We start from the raw sequence: 24,508 nt of genomic DNA, 5'->3' as shown, positions 1-24,508 counted from the left end.
CATGTGTGGCCTCTTCTGCTACTCGCAGGCATTCTTTGACAGTTTTATATTCCATAACTGGGTGGTTAATGGCAGGGTAGTAAACCAAAGTTGTCATATGTCATAGTGAGTCTCAGTACCGTTTCCAGTTATTTTTTGTAATCTCGACATCCTAAGCTTTCTAATGATACCAAGTTTATAGGATTGTTGGGGACGGGGCATGCTGGCCTATGGCCTACATCTTACCTGTCAACTCTCCCGATACTGTCGGGAGTCTCCCAGTTTGGAGAGTTATCTCCCGACCTCCCAATTCATACTTAAAATCTCCCGATATCAAAGGTAAAGAGCGAGCACCGCTGACAGACGAACAGCGAAAAGTGGCAAGACACTCTGTGGGGCCGCTGAGTCTGTAAAATGGAAATATTTGTCTAGCTGGTTAATTGTGACTTCAACAACTTAAACAAAAAATAAAATAAATCGCATATTGCGTGGTAAAAAGCAGCAGCGGCAGGTGGGCAGTCACCACTATATCTCCATTCGGCCCCTTGCAGCCCTGACACAGACTGAGCGGGCAGCTAAGAGTGAATGCGCGCGTGCACGCCAGAGGACAGCAGCAGCTTTCCACATAGAGGGTCTTCTGTGCATGATCATCCCTCATTCAAATGATTCAAATGAAAGAACCTCCTCCACAAGATTGTAGCAGAAAACAGACTCAGCCAGTGACAGTGTGTGTGTGTGTGCCCTTCTTAGCTGCACCTGTACTCTACTGTGCCATTCCATTCCATTTTATTTAACAGTGAATATAGTTTTGTCTATTTGACTCTTTTACTTCTTATGTGTTTTCTTTTCTTATTGCTCCAATAACCCCAGATCAAATTCCTTGTATGAGCAAACTTACTTGGCAAAAAATTCAATTCTGATTTTGATTTAAACTTAACTCAGATTGCAAGGCCAGTCACTTCAAACGATGAACTCAAAGCTCCAAAGAGTGGCACTTAGCTCTACTGGACTTTTTTTTTTTTTTACTGTTTTACATACTGTGCAATTAATTAATTAATTAGGATTAATTAACTATTTAATAAGAAAGAAAGAGAAAAAAGGCCCATTCTAAGCCTATGAAAACACATTGAATGTTGCCGGTAAATATGCATGACTGAACAGTTGGTTACAAATGCTATATTCCATTTTTCTAATAAGGGCCTACAAATCCTACAAACTGTAGCTTTAAAAGAAGCAAAATAGTGTGATCAAAGATTTTATTTTCCATTACCAAGGAAGCTGCACTCTTGTTGACCTGACAGTACCAAAAATAGTGCTAAAATAATAGTCCTAAAATAATGTAAACAGATTTTCTTCTTATTCCAAAGGAGATGTGCTGCACTCCCAAACAGTTCAAAACTCAAAACTGTGAGTCAGTTGTGCAAACACTGAAGTGTCCATAGAATCCGTGCCCACCACCCACAAAAAAGGTGCACATCTTCAAATGTATGAAGAATTCAAAAGAAACTGATGGCATTTCTGTGTTGCGGGCACACATTATGCACTGCTCGGCGAGAGACCTTCAGTCTGTAAATGTTTGAGTGAACGGAGAAGAAACAGGAGGATCCAACACGTTTGCAGCGTCCGTCACAGCGGGACTTGAACCTCGTGTTGTAGGACTTTGTAAGTCAGCCAGTAGAGGATATTGAACATGAGGAAACTCATGGGAAACATGGCTTGAGATATGGTGTCGATTCTTTTTGCCCGATCCACAAAGCGCCTGTGGATGTCATAGAAACCTAAACCAGGGGGTAAATTGGCAAAGATTGGCGTGGAATCCATTTCTGCTGTCAGTGCAATCCCATAACTCTGGAAGAACAAACCCTGCTGTGCCAACTCCTCTTCCTACAACAAATCAAAACACAAGAGGCTCCGTCACACAGATTTGTCTTTGATGATTTGCTGTTGAAACGAGCGGTGACACGTACTCTGGCGCAGGCGCTGCACGGCAGCGTAGCGGTGGTCCTGTGAGGAGCGCTGTTACTCGACACACTGTTTCCTTTGACTTTACTGTCACTGCTTCTCTGCTGACAGAAGAACAGCAGCAGAGAGCTGATCAGACAGACTGCACGGCTCCGATCCGTCTGCTGCATTTAACGTTTAACAAGTAACAACTGTCTCTGTGGTGACATGAATGCAAATGTGACATTAATGTGAAATGAGGTTGAAGATGCAGTCGGAGGAGACAGTGGTGCTGAGCACTCCAAATAAAACAATAAGAAGGATTTAAGCAGACATGCAGCTGCTGTCACAGTTTAAGGAAGGATCTGTTCACGAGTCCGTTAAATTTATTAAATATTTGAATCAGACTATAATTTGAAAACATTTGTTTGTGTCTTTGTTGGTGTCACGACTCCTCCATGGCGCTTTGGACAATTTAGACCAAACTTATGTGGGTGTAGGTTGACCCCAAAATTGCCATTAAGTGGTTTGTTTTTGTAAAGGTCATGATAATTGGGTCAAAGGTCAAAATTAGGATTTCTTTTCCCCCAGTCTGATCTCCACTAAAATTGGCACACATAAGTACTAGGTGGGTTCTAGAATTGCCAGGTGGCATCAAATTGACCAAAGGTCAGTCATTTGGGTCAAGGTCATTGGGATTAAAGGTCAAAATGAGAACAGGTGATGTTTGAGTGAACACTGATGTGCAGCTGCACGGTGGCATGCTCATGCACAGCCAGGTGACAGACACCTGGAGGGTAGTCTAGGTATGTCCTACTCACAGTTCTCTGCTGCTGCTCTTTTAGCTTCTTTCTCAGTCTGAAGAACTCCTTGTGTTGACGTGACACAAAATTCACAGCCGCGTACTCCAGCAGTGCAGCGAACACAAAAAGGAGACACACAGCCATCCATATGTCAATGGCTTTCACATAGGACACCTGTATGAGTGTGAAAAGCAACGCACATATTTAAAACATTAAAGTCACTCATCATTATTCATTTCAAGATGTAGCCAGGGGCGTCGGACTGGGGGGGGTAAAGGGGCCCAGAGCATGGGGGGGGGGGAGCCCACAAAAAACTGGCATTAAATACATTTTTGTGTTGCATGTTATTAATGTTAAGAATCTGGTGCTACGCCCCTGCGTATAGCCCAACTTCTGACAAGTGAAAGTGCTTTATATAGTCCCGTTATGCTTGGCAATGAATTATCATTAATACAGGAAACCAAGCTGTCCAACCTTTGGGAGGGAAGCCCTGGAGCCAGAGCTTTGTGTGGTCATGGTCAGCACAGTTGTGATTCCAAGTCCCACTCTAGCTGGAGCCGCATCCATGTTGATCCAGAATGACACCCAAGACAGGATAACAGTGAGCAGACTAGGTATGTACATCTGGATCAGATAGTACCCCATTTGACGCTCCAGGTAAAATTTGACCTCGATACAAGTGAATTTACCTAAACACAGAAGAAGATATAAACCGTTGAGGCCAGTTTTCAATGCAGAAGCAAAAACAAACAAACAAAAACAACAAGGAAAAAAAAAAGATATTTCTGTGTTCTGCACAGCGTTTCAAGTTTTCATGTCTAAACAAAACATGGCATCAATCAAATCCTCTGCTAGTCAAATTACAGTGAATGACTTTGAAATTTAAAGCTCTCCCAGTAGCATCACTGGGAAATGAGAGTGTTACGCTTTAGCTCGGAGTCTATGCTGTGTTTTCTTGGGTTTTAGGTTGGATCGTTGCAGCCGCAAATATTGTGCTTAGTCTGATATTTTTCCAAAGAAGGAAAGTTTTACAATGAATGAATGAATGTCTCATATTCACAAAAAATTATGTCAAGATGCTACCACACAAGGACCATACTCAGTGGCACCTTTGTAGGTGTAATGAGTGTTACAATTGACAAGTACTTTGTTGGTAAAATGGACTGCATTTATATAGCGTTTTTCCATCTGCATTAGAAGCTCAAAGCACTCTACAATGATGCTTCACATTCACCCTTTCACAAACACATTCACACAATGATGTCGGGGTGCTGCCATGCAAAGTGCTCACTACACACAGGGTGCAACTTGGACATTAATGACCTTACCCAAGGGCCCTTACTGATTTTCCGGCCAGATGGGGGTTTGAACCAAGAATCCTCTGGTCTCAGCTTTTAACAGCTCTCAATGTGATAAAAGCCAGATGTATGTAGATTCTAGTCTAACCACGTTCTTGATGTTTAGCCTTAAATTTGATTTCTGGATGTATTACTGTAAAGCTGCTCCTGTCTGCCATCTTGGGGGGTGGGGAGATTTCAACAACTGAGTACTGCTGTTCCTTTATTAACATGAGGCGGGACAGTAGTTTCACAGAGTAGGACTCACATGCACTAAACATGTACACATGGAAATCACATGCATGCACAGTCAGACTGAGATTATAAACAGCATGGACAAGCTCAGAGCATTTTCTGCAGAGGATGCCATCAAACCACTAAATCTATATGTAGAAAATAGGTGCTGGCTGCCATATTTATGTTTAAAGCACCATTGTAACTCCTTTAAATGAGGTGTATATGTATGCAGTTAATTGTTCAGTTTTCCACTGGAAAACAATTAGGTTGTTTTGTAATCAATGGGTCTTTCAGTGTCAGAAAAGCCCAATTATATCCAGTGTGACTGAATGCAACAAAACAAGAAAAAAAAACTTACAAGGTGGGGAATATTTTTATAAAGGCTGCAGGATGACAGGTCAGCATGTGTTTTGTACCTGTGTTGTAGTGTTTGGTGCAGTAACCAAGACCTTTGTCCTCTCTGAGCACAAACTGTGGGAGTGTCAGATCATCAGCCACCTGTACTGCGCCAACGTCCAACCACTCAAAAATAAGATCATTCATGGTGTAGCCAACTGGAAGAGATGCAGACGAGAGATAAAATACACCAAGTTTCATGGACACAGAATCAGTACTAGCTGGCTTTGAAAAATCAATTTACAGCTTTCAAGCTGCATGGTGCATGTTTGGCTGTCCATGGGGAAGTTCTTCAGATCCATAGGGCAGGAAAGAGTTAATGTGAGCCTGGAAAACATGAACAAATACAAGGAAAATATGAAGCAGATGGGCCGTGACTGAACTGATAAATCGGCATGCATATATATATATATATATATATATGTGTGTGTGTGTGTATGTATACACCATAGCTAAAAGATTTACTTCAAACAACAGAAGTGACAGTCTTTTCAAATGAAGTTGGACATACGTAAAGTCTGGCTGTGTGGATGTCCAGTAAGACACTGCCTTTTCAAAATTTTCCTGCCTTAGTTTCTCAACTTTTGACAATGTCTGGACTCAGATGGGATATTGTGACCTGAAGAATTTACAAAGAAGTGTCATCACAGATGAGCGGTCGACCACTCACATTCAAAGCCAGAAAAGACTCCAAACATACAGTCGGAACAGGACTAATGAAGGACGACTTTCTTCCCTGGCAGTGATCTCCACTGAGACTTTTAAAACTGAAGAAAGATAAGGAAAACTGCGACAAGCAAGTCACTGATGCTTTTGTTCAGAAGGAGCGGCACATGTGGACTTCATTTATAAGTAAAGGTAAGACCATAGCAACTTTTTTAATTAAATGTGCTTTTTTGTGTGCTACAGTTTGTATGTGTAAAGAATGCTGATATGAGATTTTAAACATAACCCGTTAGCTGCTGCCAATCAAACAGTGACTAAGCTACTCTGTGGTGTTCATATGTATTTAAATCTGATTGTGATGAAGTCAGTGCCTCACCAGCCATTAACCTCACTGCACATCACTGGGTGAAGGTGAGGGTCACTGGGGTCAAATGTCAGACTGCTGTAGCCCTTCCTGTCTTCATTCCATGGGTACAATTATCTAGTTTGTTGAAATGGGATCACCTGATGCTATAGAGGACGTTTCCATTCTGGAATATCCGGAGCAGTTTGTTGTCTGTGGTGACCTCATGAAAGTTTGCTCCTTTTTCGTTTGCAAAGAACAAGTCAGGTTTCCAAATTGAGTCCAGCATAGAGGGGTCCAAGTCCAGGGAGTCATCTGGATACTCCTTATATGCCAGGCGTGGGTCATTCCACTGCTGACGAAGAAATACGTTGAGGCGGTAGTCCTACAGTGAGTTCAGTCAGAAACAAAAACAAAACAAAACAAAACACAACACACACACACACACACACACACACACACACACACACACACACACACACACACACACACACACACACACACACACACACACACACACACACACACACACACAGTAACATTTTTAATGCAAAACATGAGTTTAAAAAAATTACTGCAGACAAAACAGCCTCCAGTGTAACGTGAGGGACAGAAAGCACCACTTTCAGCTATCTATCTATAAATAACACTTTCATGCTAATAATATTGTTGTGTGCTGCCTTGGTCTCTGCTGTTCTCTGCACAGGTGGTGTGCCTCAAGGTGATCGACATGCCTGCCTCTAAGCACTGCACCTGTATAAAAGCCCTGGCTCCTCACATCATCTTCACCAGAAACTCAGTGATTCTTAGCTGGTAAACCTGCCCTATCTGTTTTTTAACTCAGAGTTTTTGCGCATTCCTACACAGTGTTTGAGGGTCCACGTTCAGTTTGTGACCAGCTATTTCTGCAGCACTTTGCAATCGTCTCAGTTTATGCCAGCTGTCATGTTCTCTGAGTGTACTCCCTCAGTTTTCTGATTTTTGTCTAGCCAACACTTCACGCGCTACCTGTGCTCCAATGCTCTAAACTCAACTTGAACTTGAACCACAGACTGTGCATGCCCGGCACGTCACTCACCTGTTTTCTCCTCCTCCAACATCCATGTTGACAGTTTGCAGGCGGCCACCTGGTTTGAGGTATCATTCTTCCACTGCTTCCTGGTGTGGGCTCCCACGTCCACTCATCATCCTGGTTCCGATTCCAGTCATGCTGTGGTTCCCTGGTTCCACCGCTGTGCGTGTCACATGCTGGCATTGGTAAACAAAGTGTTGCTTGCCTTCCTCAACCAGTTCATGCTTGTTCATCTTTATGTCATCCTGATATTTTTTCCCTGGATGCCCACTCTCACACCAAGCACGTACGTCTAGTCCTTCAGCTGTTGCTAGAGAACTGGGTGTTTGTGAAAGCTGAGAAATGTGGTTTTCACCTTCACGCAGTTTCATTTCTCGGTTTTATTATCACCCACAACCAAATCAAGCCTGATCCCCCAAAAGTTAAAGCGGTCACCGAATGGCCTGTTCCGTCCTCTGTCAAACAAGTTCAAAAGTTTCTAGGATTTGCCAACTTTTCCTGACAGTTTATCCACAGCTTTAGCTAGGTCTTTGCCCTCCTTACTGCAGTCACTTCTACCAAAACACCCTTTCATTGGACTCCTTAGGCAGACTCATTCTAATTGACTCTTCTCAATACCCATTTTCCATAGCACCCATTCTCACCCAGCCGGACCTGGATCGCTAGTTCATAGTGGAGGCGGTGCTGTCCTCTCCCAAAGATCTGAGGTTGATGACCATCTCCGCCGTGCACCTTCTTCTCACTGTACCTGTCTCCCGCTGAGAGGAACCATGACATGGGCAACCGGGAACTCCTGGCAGTTAGGAAAGCCCTGGCTAAGTGGAGATACTGGCTGGAGGGGGCCGCAGTTCCATTCATTGCCTGGACCAATTACCGCAACCTAGAATACATCCAGTCCGCTAAGTGGCTAAACTCCCATCAAGCCAGGTGGTCCCTGTTTTTTTGGCCGCTTCAATTTCACCTTCTCATACTGACCTGTTGGGGAAAGTGTAGTGACATGGACCCACAACAGGGGGCGCAAATGAACGGTCAATAGATGAGCCAAAAGGTAACAATTTAATGTTATGAATGTGCACAACGATTATACAGACAATCACAGAATCTGATAGCAGTCAATACACCAAGGTGACGTGTGGGCAGGCTCGAGGATAGAAGTCGTCTGTCCTGAGAAGAGCCGGGACCACACGATTTCCACCGCCACAGAACCTGGTGAATACTGGAGCCGCCAAGTCCAGAATTCCCAGGTGATCACCGTCCCCAACTGTCGGATCTGGTACTGCTGGCGAGGAGCACAAACAGTGAGATGTGGGTGTGTGCACACCCAGTAACAAAAACAGTCAGAAGGTGGAAAGTCACCTCCACCTCTAATCACACACTCGTGCAGCTCCTGTTAAACCACTTATCTGGTTTGGGTGTGAAGCGAAGCCGTTGCTGTTCACACCAAACGCCAATCCAGCAGATAAGGCACACCACAGGAAAGCGGCTGCAAAAGAGTTCAGACTATGGCAGTTTTAGATACAGCAGAGAATATTACCTTCACAGGTAGATGATATCTCGGCAACGAGGTGGAGATGACGTCCGGTCTTTATGGAGTGAGATGATGTAGTGTAGATGGGTGACAGCTGTCAAGAGATAATGAGTGACAGCTGTCACCCCCGGCTGTGTCTGTGGCGGCAGCGCCCTCTCGTGCCTGAAGCCCGCACTTCAGGCAGGGCGCCCTCTGGTGGTGGGCCAGCAGTACCTCCTCTTCTGGTGGCCCACACAACACTGACCAGTCAGTAAAAATGAAGAACTGGATACTCTTTCCTGGCAGTTTTGCTCTGCCAAAGAACCACCCACAGCTCTGGCTACCATCCTTCCCTGGTCCATGATCGTGGGAGCTCTCACCTGGGATGTTGAGAGAGTTGTCCAGGAGGCTTTGGACTGCCATACTGACCCTTTGTGACCTGAAGCAAGGTCCTAAGACCTCCAATTCTGCCACTCCTCCAAACTGTCCTGCCATCCCAGCAGTCACTGGACCTTGGAGCTCTTCCGCCCCCACTTCTTGTGGTGCACCATCCAGGCAGACATGAGGGAATTCATTCAAGCCTGTACCATCTGTGCCAGAGGTGAAACCTTTCACCAGCCACCCACTAGACTGTTGCAGCTTCTCCCGACACTCAGTCCCCCTGGTCCCACGTCTGTCTGGACTTCATTACGGGATTGCCTCCATCTGATGGTAGCACTGTTGTCCTCATGGTTGTGGACCAGTTTTCCAAGGCAGCCCACTTTGTGGCCCTGCCGAAGATCCCATCTGCCCAGGACACTGCTGACCTCCTGGTCCTCCATGTGGTCTGGTTGCATAGCATCCCACAGGACATTGTTTCTCACTGAGGACCCCAATTTACCTCCCGGGTATGGTGCAGTTTCTGCTCGGCACTTGGGACCTTGGTCAGTCTGTCGTCCAGGTTCCACCCTCAGACCAACAGGCAGGCGGAGCGGGCGAACCAAGACCTGGAGTCCACGCTTAGGTGTATCATGTCTTCCCACCCGACTAATTGAAGCCAACATCTCCCCTAGGTGGAGTATGCACACAATTCCCAGGTCTCATCTGCTACCAGACTCTCACCATTTGAAGCCTCTGTAGGCTACCAACCTCTGCTATTTCCATCCCAGGAAACAGGCATCACTGTTCCTTCTGTGCAGCTCCACTTCAGGAGGTACCATTGGGTGTGGAAGGCCACCCGTTCAGACCTTCGAAAGACCAAGACCCAGACCCACTGCCGTGCCAACCAACACCGGACCCCAGCCCTTGACTATCAGCCCGGGCAGGAGGTGTGGCTTTCGTCAAGTGGCATCCCCCTCTCTGAAGTTGGCACCCAGGTATATTGGGCCATTCATGGTGGACCGCATGGTCAATCCCTCTGCTGTCTGGCTCCAGCTGCCTCTCTCTCTTTCATGTGCCCCGGCTGAAGCCCGTCCATGCTAGCTGTTTATGTCCTCCAGCTCCTCCGCCATCTCTTGCCTGGATCGCGGATGGCCATCCAGCCTGGACTGTGAATAAGATTCTGGATGTTCATCTTTGGGGTTGGGAATTCTACTATCTTGTGGACTGGGAGGGTTATGTAGCCGAAGAACACTCTTGGGTGAAGCGGGACCTCATCCTGGACCTGTCTCTCCTCCAGGACGTCTACAGAGAACACTGTGATAATCCCTGAAGGTCACCTGGGGGCTTCCATTGAGGGGGGGATAGTGTTGTGGGCTGCCTTGATGGCTGCTGGTCTCTGCCTCTGTTCTCCTCTGCACAGGTGGCACACCTTAAGCTGATCAACATGCCTGCCTCTCATCACTGCACCTGTATAAAAGCCCTGGCTCTTCACATCGTCTTTGCCAAAAACTCAGTGATTCTTACCTGGTAAACCTGGCCTCAGTGTCTGTGTTTTCATTCAGAATTTTTGTGCATTCCTATGCACCGTTTGAGGGTCCACACTCATTTTGTGACCAGCTATTTTCTGCAGCACCTTGCAATCATTTCAGTTTATGCCAGCTGTCATGTTCTCTGAGCGTACTCCCTCAGAGTTTTCTGATTTTTGTCTAGCCACGCTTCATGTGCCACCTGTGCTCCAACGCTTTAAACTCAACTTGAAGTTGAACCACCGACTGTGCTCGCGTGCCCGGCATGTCACTCCTGTTTTCTCCTCCTCCAGCATCCATGGCGACAGCTTGCAGGCAGCCACCTGGTTGCCGGTATCATTCTTCCACTGCTTCCTGCTGTGGGATCCCACGTCCACTCATCATCCTGGTTCCGATTCCGGTCAGGCTGCGGTTCCCTGGTTCCACCACTGTGTGGGCCGTGTGTCCGCAATCCAGGTTTCCCCTTTAATTCCAAGTTCTGTTGCACATCCAATTGTCCAATAAATCCCTTTGTTCTGCTCCTTGCATTTTGGTCCAACCATTTGGTCCGGTTTCTAACCATAACAAATATGTTGACAGGACATACTGTGCGTGAACTATTATTCAGCAGATAACAGAATATTTACAGAGAAATCCTGCAAAAGGTGACAGATGCACCAAATCTGGCACAAATATCCTTAGACATGACTCTTTTGAAAAAATGATTGGCCACTTGAATTTCCAAAAGGCAGCCAGGTAGAGGTCAATTGAAGAATCACACAGGGGTCAAAATTAAAAGATGCTCCAATCATATTGAAAACTACACCACATTATTTGTCTGATCACAAAGATTCCAAAAAGGTATAATTTGTGCTATCTGTGACTGAATGTTATGGAGTTATGGGGTGAAAACAAGTAAGAGTGGTGACAAAAGTCAATTTCAGTTTGTACAGGGGTCAAAAATTTAAGTTGCTCAAATTTTGATAACTGCAGTAAGTTAGAGTGAGTGGGCCTCACCTACATGTAACATTCCCAAGGTGGATAATTCTGTTAGGATTTGTGGTGATTACACAGTCTCTATAAACCCATTGTTAGAAGTCGATCAATACCAAATACCAAAACCACAGGTGGCAGGTGGTGACAGATTTATAAAACTGGCTCTGTCACAAGCTTATCATCAGGTTGAATTAGATAAGAACGTGAAAACGTTCTTGACAATTAACACACATAAGGGGTTTTACAAAGTAAACAGACTCTCTTATGGGGTGGCAAGCACACCTGCTATATTTCAGAAGCTGATGGATTAAGTGTTACAAGGTTTAGACGGTAACGGTCTATTCCAGACGGTGCTGACAGAATTCGCCCTCTGAAAGACAACTGTGAGGCTATTGCTCAAGCAACAACTCCAAGTACTATGACAGAGTTAAGGTCTTTCCTGTCCTTGTTGAGTTACTATGGGAAGTTCATACCGAATTTGTCAACAGTGATAGCACCGATGACAAGGTTGCTGCATAAAGATGCCAAATGGGAGTCCTGTCGTGTGACAGGGCTTTTGAAGAAGATAAAAGACAGCTAGTTTCAAACAAAGTTTTAGTTCACAAATGCTAACAAAAGCCAAGAAAAACTATTCTCAAATTGAAAAGGATTAGTTTTTGGAGTAATGAAATTCAATTATTATTTGTTTGGATGTAAATTTACATTGATCACTGATCACAAGCCATTGTTGAAGATCATAGGCCCAAAAACAGTTCCACTCTTGGCAGATCCTAGAATGCAAATCTGCTAGAATGCAAAGTTGGGCAATAATCTTAGTAGCTTAGTCATATGAGATAAGGTACACAACCCTTCTGAACAGCATGGAAATACAGACGCATTGTCCAGGTTGCCAATTGTGGAAGTAGGTGTTTCGAGTTTCATACCTTGACAGTTTGCTGATCACACCTCAGTGGATTGCAAGTGAAACTGCAAAAGATCCAACCCTGGCTAAGGTAAAATGTTTTTTTTTTGTCCAGCCGTATTTGAGGAGAATATTTGATATAACTGTGGAAAATTAGTGTTTACTCTAGGGATTTCGAGTAATTATCCCACATAGTCTGAAAGATAGGTTACTTGCAGAGCTACATGACAGCCACTGGGGAATGGTCAACATGAAGTCCATAGCTAGGAGCTTAATGTGGTGGTCTTCTTTGGATGAAGAAATTGAAACGGAAGTGAATCAATGTGAAGTCTGCAAATATCAGTGGAGTACACCTGATAAAGCACCAGTGCATACTTGGAAATGGGCATCAGGTCCATGGGAAAGAATACACTTGGATTTTGCAGAATCAAAGGGTAAGATGTTCCTGGTATTGATATGTACATATGCAAGATGGCCAGAGATCATCCCTATGTCGACTACTACCATGTGAAAACCATCGAAGTTTTGAGAAACCTGTTTACTGTTTATGGGTTACCTAAAGACGTAGTAACTGATAAGGGATCTCTATTTATTTCAAGTGAATCTACGACATTCTTAAAATTTAATGCGGTCAAACACATCAAAACTCCAGCATACCATCCAGCATCAAACGGATTGGCTGGACGGTTGGTGCAAAATTTTAAGAGATTGTTGACAAAAAGCAGAGCACTTGGTGGTCAGTCACTGCAACACTATGTTGCAAATTTATTGATTGGTTACAGAAATGTACCACATGTGACAACTGGAACTGTTCACACAAGGTTGTCTCTGGTAAAACCAAACTTTTCAGAAGTGGCCCAAGATCGATTGGCACAGAAAGAATCAAAAAGTAAGGGCAGACTCAGGAACTTCTGTGTTGGACAAGTAGTCTTAGAAACTACAGGGGAGGAGAGGAGTGGGTGAGTGGTGAGATTAAGAGATGAGTTCTGCATCCGGTCACTTATTTGATTTCTGTGAATGGGGCATGTGTGAAGAAATGTTAACCAATTGTTGGAAACAAGAACAAATGGTCAAAAAATGATGTAAGTCCTGATAGTCATGCTTTTGATGTTTTTGATTTTGGACTATTCAAGACAAAACAACCACAATCTGAGAACTGTGAGACACGTCTGGTTCTTCCAGAGGTCTGGGAACCAGTCCCTGCAGTTCAGGTTGAGGGAAGACCTGAGAGGACGATTAAGTCTCAAGACAGACTGAATTTATAGAAAAAGGGATTACTGCACCAGGTGTGTAAGTTTTGTTTTGTTTTGTTTTTTTTAAAGGTCAAGTAATACATTTTCAGGGGAGGACTGTGGTGTCCAGAAGGAACCAGCAGGGGGCCTCAGGTCTTGTAAAAGGCTGGGTTTTGGCCGCGCCACGCTGACGGTGTTGGTGACAGAATAAGTGGAACAACAGGTGTAAGAGCAGGTGGATGACCTGCTCTTACACCAATTGTATAGCTGTAACAGAGTTGCTGTTCTTTTTCTAACGACACAACCTTTTTTTGGAAGACCCACACATATCTGTTAAACACAACAGTCTCGAGACACAAATCTGGGTACAGAAACATTTCTGCTTCTTTGAAGGTCACAATGACCAGAGTGGCCTCCATCACCTGTAATTGGAAAAAGTTCAGATCCAACAGGGATATTCCTAGAGCTGGCCACCTGTCTAAACTGAGCAATCAGGGGAGAAGGGAGGGAGGCAGTCAGGGGGTGGCCAAGAACCCAATAGTCACTGTGTCAGAGCTCCAGAGCTGTATGGGAGGGTGCCAGATGGAAGCCACTCCTTAGGAAAAGGCACATGGCAGCCCACCTAGAGTTTGCCAAAAGGAATCTGAAGGAGTCTCAGATCATGAGAAACAAAATTCTCTGGTCTGATGAGACAAAGATTGAATTCTTTGGCGTGAATACCAGGCATCATGTTTGGAGGAAACCAGGCACCATCCCTACAGTGAAGCATGGTGGTGGCAGCATCATGCTGTGGGGATGTTTTTCAGCGGCAGGAACTGGGAGACTAGTCAGGATTGAGGGAAATATGAATGCAGCAATGTACAGAGACATCCTGGATGAAAACCTGCTCCAGAGCACTCTTGACCTCAAACTGGGGTGACGGTTCATCTTTCAGCAGGACAATGACCCTAAGCACACAGTCAAGATATCAAAGGAGTGGCTTCAAGACAACTCTGTGAATGTCCTTGAGTGGCCCAAACAGAGCCCAAGCCTGAATCCAACTGAACATCACTAGAGAGATCTGAAAATGTTTGTGCATTGACGTGCCCCATCCAACTTGATAGTATTTAGAGGTGCTGCAAACAGGAATGGGCAAATATAGGTGCGCCAAGCTTGTGGCATCATATTCAAGAAGACTTGAGGCTGTAATTGCTGCCAAAGGTGCATCAACAAAGAACTGAGCAAAGGGTGTGAATGCTTATGTACGTGTGATTTCTTAATTTTAACTTTTAATAAATTTGCAATAATTAAAAAAAAAAACTTTTTTCATGTTGTCATTATGGGGTGCACTGAGTAGAGTTTTGAGGGGGAAAATATAATTTACTCCATTCTAGAATAAGGCTGTAACGTAAGAAAATGTGGAAAAAGTGAAACGCTGTGAATACTTTCCAGATGCACGGTATATAATGTTGGTGTGTTTACTAAGCCTGCTTCATTTTTTTCATTGGTTATTCATAGCTGTAACTTGTGCAGCTGGTCTGCTCTGTGTAAGCCTGATCCTGTCAGATCTCAGAAGCTAAGCAGAGCAGGACCTGGTTAGTACTTGGATGGCAGAACTCTTTGGAACACCAGCGGCTGTGAGTGTTTCTCCAGGTGAAACTGGAGTTGCGTCAGGAAGGGCATCCGTTGTAAAACTTGTGCCAATTACCAATGCGGATCTGGCTGTATCCGCTGTGGCGACCCCGAACAAAACTGGGGGCAGCCGAATGAACAACAACAACATTCATAGTTGCAACTTGTCAAGAGAATACAATTTATTGTTTTTTTATAGAGATAAAATTAATATGGAATAGAGTTGAGTTCAATATATTGGTCCAGCCCGCCACAGTATTTTCTGTTATGCATGAGGCCGCATGGGAAAACTAACTGCCCACCCCTGATACAAGGCCTACTACTGAGTTTAGGAATAGATCGAAACATTTCTATCCCAAAGGTGGTCTGTCAAATGTTTTTAAAAATTGATCATCAAATTTTTTAATATATATATATATATATATATATATATATATATATATATATATATATACACACACACACACACACACACACACACACACACACACACACATGTAAGGGGAAAAATACAGACAAAACAAGCCGGCACGTCTGTTTCATTTTATTTATCTTATTTGAAATGTTCGCAGAGAAGGGCTGCGTAAATGCGACTCCGCGTTTTGGATTCGAGAATGCAAAGAGCGCAGTGTTTGGTTGCTTTGCAGTGGTTGGTGGTGGTGATGCTTGGAAAATTATTTACTTTACATTTAGCACAACTGTGTAGCTATAAATGACTGTTCTGTTTCATAAGAGCCTGGCTGTTGTGTTTAACAGAAAAGTGTGTGTGGGTCTTCCAGGAAAAAAAACTGTGTGGTCTTCAGAAAAAGAACGGCACTCTGCCAGAGGCAGATCCAGGCTTTTATAGGGGCTGAGCCCCCGCCCCCGGTTTCTCCAGACACCACACTAGCTTTCTTTTCTATCACTGTTTCTCTCTCCACTCATTTTGCATTTTACTTTTACTCAATACTTTTACTTAAAGTACATTTTATGGTAAGATACTTGTACTTTCACTCAAGTATCACTGTGAGTTACTTTATACAAGCCTGCACTATACTACGACTATACTACTGGAAGGAATACTTCGAGGATCTCTTCAATCCCATCGTCACATCTTCCGAAGAGGATCAGAGAAGGGGGACTCAGAGGCGGACTCATCCATTACCCGGGCCGAAGTCACCGAGGTGGTCAGAAAGCTCCTTGGTGGCAAGGCTCCTGGGGTGGATGAAATCCATCCGGAGTACCTTAAATCTCTGAATGTTGTGGGACTGTCTTGGTTGACACGTCTCTGCAACATCGCGTGGCGGTCGGGGACAGTGCCTCTGGATTGGCAGACTGGGGTGGTGGTCCCTCTGTTTAAGAAAGGGGACCGGAGGGTGTGTTCCAACTACAGGGGGATCACAGTCCTCAGCCTACCCGGTAAGGTCTATTCCAGAGTACTGGAGAGGAGACCGACAGTCTAACCTTGGATTCAGGAGGAGCAGTGTGGTTTTCATCCTGGTCGCGGCACACTGGACCAGCTCTACACCCTCCATCCGGTGCTCAAGGGTTCATGGGAGTTCACCCAACCAGTCAACATGTGTTTTGTGGATCTGGAAATGGCGTTCAACTGTGTCCCTTGAGGCGCCCTGTGGGCGGTGCTCCGGGAGTACGGGGTCCGGGGTCCTTTGCTAAGGGCTATCCCTGTACAACCGCAGCAGATAAGTCAAGCCTGTTTCCAGTGCACATTGGTCTTTGCCAGGGCTGCCCTGTGTGATCGGTTCTGTTTATTACCTTTATGGACAGAATTTCTAGGTGCAGTCAGGGTGTAGAGGGGGTCCGGTTTGGGAAACACAGAATCTCGTCTCTGCTGTTTGCAGACGATGTAGTTCTGTTGGCTTCGTCAAATCAGGACGTTCAGCGTGCACTGGAGTGGTTTGCAGCCGAGTGTGAAGCGTCTGGGATGAAAATTGGCACCTCCAAATCCGAGGCCATGGTTCTCGACCGGAAAAAGGTGCCTTGCCCTCTTCAGGTCGGTGGAGTGTCTTTGCCTCAAGTGGAGGAGTTTAAGTATCTCGGGGTCTTGTTCACGAGAGGGACGGATGGCGTATGAGATCGACGGATCGGTGCAGCGTCTGCAGTGATGCGGTCGCTGTATCGGACCGTTGTGGTGAAGAGAGACCTGAGCAGGGGGGCAAAGCTCTCGATTTACCGATCGATCTACGTTCCAACCCTCACCCGTGGTCATGAGATCTGGCTCATGACCGAAAGAACAAGATCGCGAGTACAAGCGGCCGAAATGAGTTTCCTCCGCAGGGTGGCTGGGCGCTCCCTTAGAGATAGGGTGAGGAGCTTGGTCACTCGGGAGGAACTCGGAGTCGAGCAGCTGCTCCTCCACGTCGAAAGGAGCCAGCTAAGGTGGCTTGGGCATCTTTTTTGGATGCCCCCTGGATGCCTCGCTGAAGAGGTGTTCCGGGTACATCCCATCGGGAGACACTGAAGGGACTATGTCTCGCAGCTGGCTTGGGAACACCTCGGGGTTCCCCCAGAGGAGCTGGGGGAGGTGTGTGTGGATCGGGAGGTCTGGGCGGCTTTGCTTGAGCTGCTGCCCCTGCGACCCGACCCCAGATGAAGCAGAAGAAAATGGATGGATGGTTGGATGGATGGATGGATGGACTATACTACTACAACTACTACTAATAATACAATAATGTTAACAATAATAATAATAATGTTTGTGTAAAATTATAATAGATCAGGATAAATCAAGATATTGTTTAACATTCACAGTTAACTCATTGTACATTTGAATGTCACACTGTCATTTATTTATTAGTATTGGACTTTATAGTAATGTGAGAAGGGCATATGGCTAGTAAAGCAGAAAATCCTCACCATAGTGGTTTCGGTGATCGATCCAAAGCTGTTGATGAAGATGTTGCAAGTGACGTTCACAGGAGCACCTGAGGGAAACAGATTGTCACATTCATTTATATGAAATACATTGAGATGAATCAAGAAGCAGTGGCCTTGGTGGACACTAGACCTTGTTTCAAGCTACATGTAATTTCAAAAACCACACATACAGTTTAGTCATAAATTATTTGGCCACTTGGTATTTCACTTGGTGATGAAAGTCAATGAGTTTAAATACTTGGGGTCACCTTCCAAAGTCATGGACAGTGTGGTAGAGAGGTGAAGACGACAGTGCAGGCAGAGTAGACAAAGGTGGCAAGAGTGATTTGTGATAGGATATCTTCGAGTATGAAAGGGAAAGTGTACAAGATGGTAGTGAAACCAGCTATGTTGTACGGCTTAGAGATGGTGAAGCTAACAAAAAGACAGGGGGTGGAGCTGGAGGTGGCAGAGCTGAATAAGATGTAATTTTCTGTGGTTTGTTTAAATATTTGCAATGGAGAGGCCTAGGGTATATAGGGACAAGGATGCTGAGGATGGCGCCACCAGACAGGAGAAGACGAGGGAGACCAAAGAGTAGAGGTTTATGGATGTGGTGAGGGAGGACATGCAGGTGGTTGGTGTGACAGAGGAAGACAGAGTGAGAAGGAAACAGATAATCTGCTGTGGCAACACCTAGGGGAAGCAAACAGGAGAAGTAGCAATGCTTTCCTTTTGTTATGGACTCCAGAACTGCTCAAAACAGGCTTTGAAATACTACAGGGCAGTGTTTTGAGTTGGTTTCACTGATTTGTAGACTTGACAAAGGCACTATCCCCAGTCAAACATTCATCCTATCTATTGTTTTAGTTTCTCATTCTGTTGTATATATTATCTGGTAATTATTATCTGGTAATCTTCCCTTTGATACAGACCCCGGAATAATAGGTTTTGAAATATCATGGAGCAGTGTTTTGAGTTAGCATCACTAATTTGTAGAACAGACAAAAATGATTTGGCACCATCACCAGCCACAGATTCTATTGTTTATTGTCAGTTTTAGTTTTGTGTTCTGTTGTACACCGTATATCATCTAGAATTTACCCACAAAGTGGGCATCATGATTCTCCCTGTAGGTGCTAGCTTTTTAGCGGACAGAGACATACAAAGTGTCCATTGTTCAAGGAGACATTCTAACAACGTGAGTTTTCACTACAGCTGTTCATAATTTGTGACAATTTGCCCAGCATCCACTAACCATCTGTAACTGAAGTGACACTCATGTAGGCAAAATGCCTGTACTAACCATACAGTAGGTGGTAGAACATTTAAGGGATATAGCAGAGACAAAGCTGTTCTTTCGATGGATCTGCTTCAAAATTCCCCAGATACAAGAGTTTGTCCTCATTACATCTTCTTTTAAACAGGTGAGTAACAATATGATACTATTGAGTGTTTTTGAGTCATTGTGTTAAACTGGAGCGGATTCACTCACTGCATTTTACAGAACACACACACACACACACACACACACACACATACACATATATATATATATATATATGTCCGTGTACTGAGCACCCATTGGTGGTCATTTGTTATAACATCACAGAACGACTTGAGCAAAGGCATTGCATCAAATTTTGCCAAATGCTTGGTGATACCCGAGCTGCAACCATTCGCACTTTGCGAATCACAAGAATCAGCAGGCTTTTGGTGATGATGTCACAAGTATAACACAAATAAAAGAGTAGTATAACCACTTTAAAAATGGGTGCACATCAGTGGAGAGCGAAGCACATTCCAATAGACGATGCACAAGCTGCAATAACCAAGTGATTAACAGAATACGGATTTTGGTCATGGATGACAGTCGTGTCACTATCCAGAAGCTTGCAGACAAGATGGGGATTATCACAGATTTGGTACATTCCATTCTGACGGAGGATTTGGGCATGCGGAAAGTGTCAGCAAAATTCATGCTGAAGATGCTAACGGCGGAGCAGAAGCAACTGCGTCTGAAAGTCTCACAGGACCCTGATTTCCTGAACACCAGTAGTACTGGTGATCAGACATGGGTTTATGGGTACGACCTGGAAACCAAGTTTTAGTCATCACAATGGAAACATCCAGCATCACCGAGGCTGAAGAAAGAACGACAGGTGTGGAGCTGTCAAAGTCAGTTTGACCATTTTCTTTGACTCCAGTGAGGTAATGCATCATGACTATGGGGAGGTGATGGTCCAGTGGTTAAGCTGTTGGGCGTGAGACTAGAGGATCCTTGGTTCAAATCCCAGCCTGACCGGAAAATCACTAAGGGCCCTTGGGCAAGGTCCTTAATCCCCTAGTTGCTCCTGGTGTGTAGTGAGCGCTTTGTTTGGCAGCACCCTGACATTGGGGTGAATGTGAGGCATTATTGTAAAGCGCTTTGAGCGTCTGATGCAGATGGAAAAGTGCTATATAAATGCAGTCCATTTACCATTCACTATGCAGCAGAAGACCAATATATTAATGAAAAGTATTATCTGGTGGTCCAGTGTTGCCTGTGTGATGCTGTGCACCACAAATCACCGGTTCTCTGGGTGGAGAAAAGTTGGTGGATCATTCTGCACAGCTGATTCAGGTTTTCTTTGCCAAACATGACACTCCTGTGAGTCGTCAGGCTCCCTACTCTCCTGATATGGCTCCCTCTGATTTTTGGCTCAAAACAACACTAAAAGGGACTTGATTTGAGATGCAAGAAGAAATCATGCAGAACGGCACAGATGGACACCATTTCAAAAGAGGCCTTCCAGAAATGCTTTTAGGAATGGCAGAACCTCTGGGAGACGAGTGTGCAGTCCCAAGAAGACTACTTCAAAGGGGATTAGGATTTTAGACCCCCAAGTAAGTAATTGTATTTTTTCAAGGTAGGATACTTTTTGAATGCACCTTGTGTATGCATATGTGTCTGCTTTTCCAAAGCTGGTTAACATTTACTTTTGTTGGGCTGAATGAAAACACATGAACAACTGAAACAGTTTCTGTAAAACCTGGGTGTCCAAACAACAGCACCAAACACTGTCATTTCCAGTATGCTTCCTATTATCAAAATCCATCTGTAGCTGACTTTAAACATTTCATATTTCAGATAGTCATTCCCTGAGAGTCAATAATTTAGTGATTCTCCTTTAGCTGCATTAGTGTATTTATATCTAATCATCTGTGATTTTCCCAGCATGCAGTGACAACTACGTGCCGCAAGTATGAAATATACATGAACTATAACTGCACAGACTGAGGAAGAAGCACGTCGGACAGAATGTTCAAGTTTTACTCACCAGGAGATATCAAAGCTAGACTGCAACAGGCCCGTGAGGGAGAAAACAAATTGTTTTTTGACAACAAAATCTAAAAGAACTCTGCGTGAAAATAACACCTGCAGCTGGTCAACATGGACGAATAATATCACATGACAAAAAATGAGCCCCCGTGTGCAAACATGATGGCCTGCGGTGTCTCACATCTGACACATCTGTGCAGAATCTGTCATCCTTCAGTGCTCAGAGTGTTCAGCAAACAGAGCAGGACATTTTCTCACACCTACCCTCACACAAGCATTTTCAACACTTTGCTACCTTTGAAATTTGGTCTGATGCGAGCATCATAGCCAGATGTGCGTCCCATCAGTTTGTCTAGAAAGTCAGATGGAGAAGGGGGCTTTATCGCCCTGCTGGGGAGCTTAATCTCCTTAGAATTCCCAAATCTGCAAGAAGAAGGAATAACTGTTATGGATGAATGGTTAGCTCCACTAGTTAGTTATACAGTCAGAAACAAGGTGAAGTAGTCAGTGACATGGTCAAGTACTTTAAATATTGGTGAGGGCAAAGATTAAGGGATTGATCTTTCCTCTGATCTATGTTTCATTCCTTTGATCCTGATCTCTCTGGTCCTTAGGAATGCTGAGATTGATTGGAATAAACTGTCAGTCTTTGCCTTTGATCCCAGTTCCTTGAATCCTGATTATAGGATCATAGAAGGAAAGACAGACTTTAAAAAAACTCTCTGGTGGGTTTAAGGATGGATGATTAGAGTCAAAGGTCAATCTATGCTTTTAATTCTGGATCAAGGATCAAAACAAGACAGCCAATCAAAGATCAATCAAAGGCCAGTCTACACCTTCAATCCAAATTCATTTAGTCCTGATTCTTGGATCAAAGCAAGACAGAGAAACACTCAATAAAAAGGCCTATTTGATGATAATCAAAGATCAGTTATCAGGATCTAAAGATCCAAATCAAAGATCAGTTATCAGGTTCAAAGCTCAAAATCAGAGATCAGGATTGATTAAGATCAATGATCAGGATCAAAGGTGAACAATCAGGATCCAAGAATATTAGAGAAGAAATCAAAAGAATAACTCTCACTGTGAACAAACAGCAGATCTAATCCTCTACATGTAACTTTACCTGCACATGCTCTTACTTTTCACCAAACACAATAAAATTTATTCGCTACAATTCTGGATATGTCCAGCAGGTATTGTTTTTTTTTTCTTTTTATAGGTCTGCATCAAATTTCACCTCATTTAAATCAGATTATCCTCATTGCATTGCCTTGTAATTTGGAGACGTAAAAGCTGATGGCATTTATTGTTTCTGAGGAATACTGGAATTATGAGATCTCCAAGTGACCTGGTAGTTTAATCTTCTTTCTAGCTTGAGAGAAATCTGCAAGTACTGTGCAGAAATCTTTAAAAAGCAGCTTTTCACATCAACTTTTAAGTGTAACCGATGCAGTTCAAATACATGAAGCCAAAGTGAACCAGTTTTGCACAAAAACATCTAGCACTACCCTTTTTTTAAAACAATGAAAGCTTCAGAATAAGTTTGCTCCACACCTGTAACTCTTTTAATCATAAATTAGATTTCATTTAACATGCAATTAATTACTTCATTTAACAATACATCTCATTACTGTCATCAGCATGAAATAAACTTTTCAGAAAGTAGCACTTAGGTTTCATGTTGTTTTATTACATACTAAAATGATTGTCTCTTACCTGCCTTGTAGGAAAATGATGCACACATTCCACAGAATGCCCATGATAAAAGACTGCATTCTGAGCTGGTAGACAAAAACTGAATAGACGGAACTTAAAAAAATAAGATATAATCAGGAGAGATTGTAAACTTGAGTGTTGCTCTTCTGTTTGCTGAGCCTCTGTGTCTGTGCAGGTGCAAAACAGGCAGCTGCTGCTGTATAATTCAAAATGTGAGGAAGAGGAGGTTTTTTTTTTTTAATACTTTTCCCCCTTGCCAGTGTTTGTGTGGATGACTTGGAGCTTTATTTCTTTTTCATGGCTGTATGCATGCTTCAGGAATTACTGAAGGAAGATTTAAAGAGACAGCAGCACATTTGGTGAGCATGGAGGCTCCACGTGACTCGCTGTGGCTGCACTGGGCCAGCACAAATATCTGGAACTCAGAACACACAGGGGATTCCATCCATGCACTTTGCTTCAAAACAGTAAATCTAAAGCTGCCACTGAATATGTTTCGGACTTTATTTACATCAATTACAAAGAAATACAAACAATATGGCACTCTATGGTAAATCTGCATGGAGTAGACATTTCTCAAAAACTGAGTGACTGTGCAAGAAGGAGAAGAGTGAGGAAAGCCACCAAGACATCCAGACAACCCAGGAGAAGTTATAGGCTTACGTGGCTGTGATTGTTGAAATTGTGCACAGTGCAAGCTTTGCATTTTGTATCATCAGTTAGTCATCTTCATGATGAAGTGGTATAGAGGAGGATTTTCTTAAAAAGAAGACCTGAAAGTTTAGCTACAAATTGCCAGAAGGTATATCTGAGATGCAAGCCTGGATTTGATCTGTTTTGGTGAAAGAAAATCCTTCTCTGCTCTACTCCACTATGAAGCTAAAGGTAGTGATGCAAAATGCAAAGCATATCATGACTGCTTGGTCTTGTTGGATTTGTGAGAATCTACTGAATCTACTGGTACCTTGTTTTACCTGTAACAATAATAAATATACTCAAAACCTGGATTAATCTTTTTAGTCACATAGCACTACTATTATTCTGAACACTACTGTATTGCTCCAAAACCTGGATGTAACTTTCAGCATTGATGGTGCCATCACAGATGTGTAAGTTGCCCATGCCATGGGCACAAACACACCCGCATACCATCACAGATGCTGGCTTTTGAACTTTGCGCTGGTAGCCATCTGGATGGTCTTTTTCCTCTTTTGTCCAACGTCACGACACGATGTCCATGATTTCCAAGAACAATTTGAAATGTGGACTCATCAGACCACAGCACACTTTTCCACTTTGCGTCTGTCCATTTCAAATGAGTTCGGGCCCAGAGAAGGTGGCAGCATTCTGGATGTTGTTGATGTATGATTTTCTCTTTGCATGGTAGAGTTTTAACTTGCACTTGTAGATGTAGCGATGAACAGTGTTAACTGATAATGGTTTTCTGAAATGTTCCTGAGCCCACGCAGTAAGATCCTTTACACAATGATGTCGGATTTTAATGCAGTGCCGCCTGAGGGATTGAAGGTCACGGGCATTCAGTGTTGATTTTCGACCTTGCCGCTTACGTGAAGAAAGTTCTCCAGATTCTCTGAATCTTCTGATTATATTATGGACTGTAGATGATGGAATCCCTAAATTCCTTGCAATTGAACATTGAGAAACATTGTTCTTAAACTGTTGGACTATTTTTTTCCACACAGTTGCTCACAAAGTGGTGATCCTCAC

At 43.8% G+C, this 24,508-nt stretch overlaps 1 protein-coding gene across 1 annotated transcript; it reads right to left on the bottom strand.

Moving 5' to 3' along the window:
- Nucleotides 1-1,459: 1,459 nt before the first annotated feature.
- glra4b (glycine receptor, alpha 4b) lies at nt 1,460-22,824 on the bottom strand. Its single transcript, XM_034179104.1, has 10 exons — nt 22,781-22,824; nt 21,357-21,484; nt 17,740-17,807; nt 5,864-6,087; nt 4,938-5,020; nt 4,714-4,851; nt 3,198-3,412; nt 2,622-2,897; nt 1,947-2,105; nt 1,460-1,863 (listed from the first exon to the last, which is right to left on the bottom strand). Exons 1-10 carry the CDS (start codon nt 22,822-22,824, stop codon nt 1,606-1,608), a joined length of 1,593 nt encoding a protein of 530 aa, XP_034034995.1. The 3' UTR covers nt 1,460-1,605.
- Between the last annotated feature and the right edge of the window lie 1,684 nt (nt 22,825-24,508).

The sequence above is a fragment of the Thalassophryne amazonica genome, chromosome 9, assembly GCF_902500255.1.
Source record: "Thalassophryne amazonica chromosome 9, fThaAma1.1, whole genome shotgun sequence".
Lineage (NCBI taxonomy): Eukaryota > Metazoa > Chordata > Actinopteri > Batrachoidiformes > Batrachoididae > Thalassophryne > Thalassophryne amazonica.
The sequence above is the reverse complement of the archived record's forward strand: the minus strand, read 5'-3'. Positions and strand labels throughout refer to the sequence as shown.

What these genes read in the sequence shown, in the direction of transcription:
- glra4b (XM_034179104.1), bottom strand. Translation starts at nt 22,824, where the DNA reads ATGGGCATTCTGTGGAATGTGTGCATCATTTTCCTACAAGGCAG. An exon ending in AACGTCCTCTATAGCATCAG is followed by an intron (nt 5,021 to 5,863) that starts GTGATCCCATTT and finishes CATGTTTTCCAG; the next exon opens with GCTCACATTAACTCTTTCCT. An exon ending in CACCATGCAGCTTGAAAGCT is followed by an intron (nt 4,852 to 4,937) that starts GTAAATTGATTT and finishes CATCTCTTCCAG; the next exon opens with TTGGCTACACCATGAATGAT.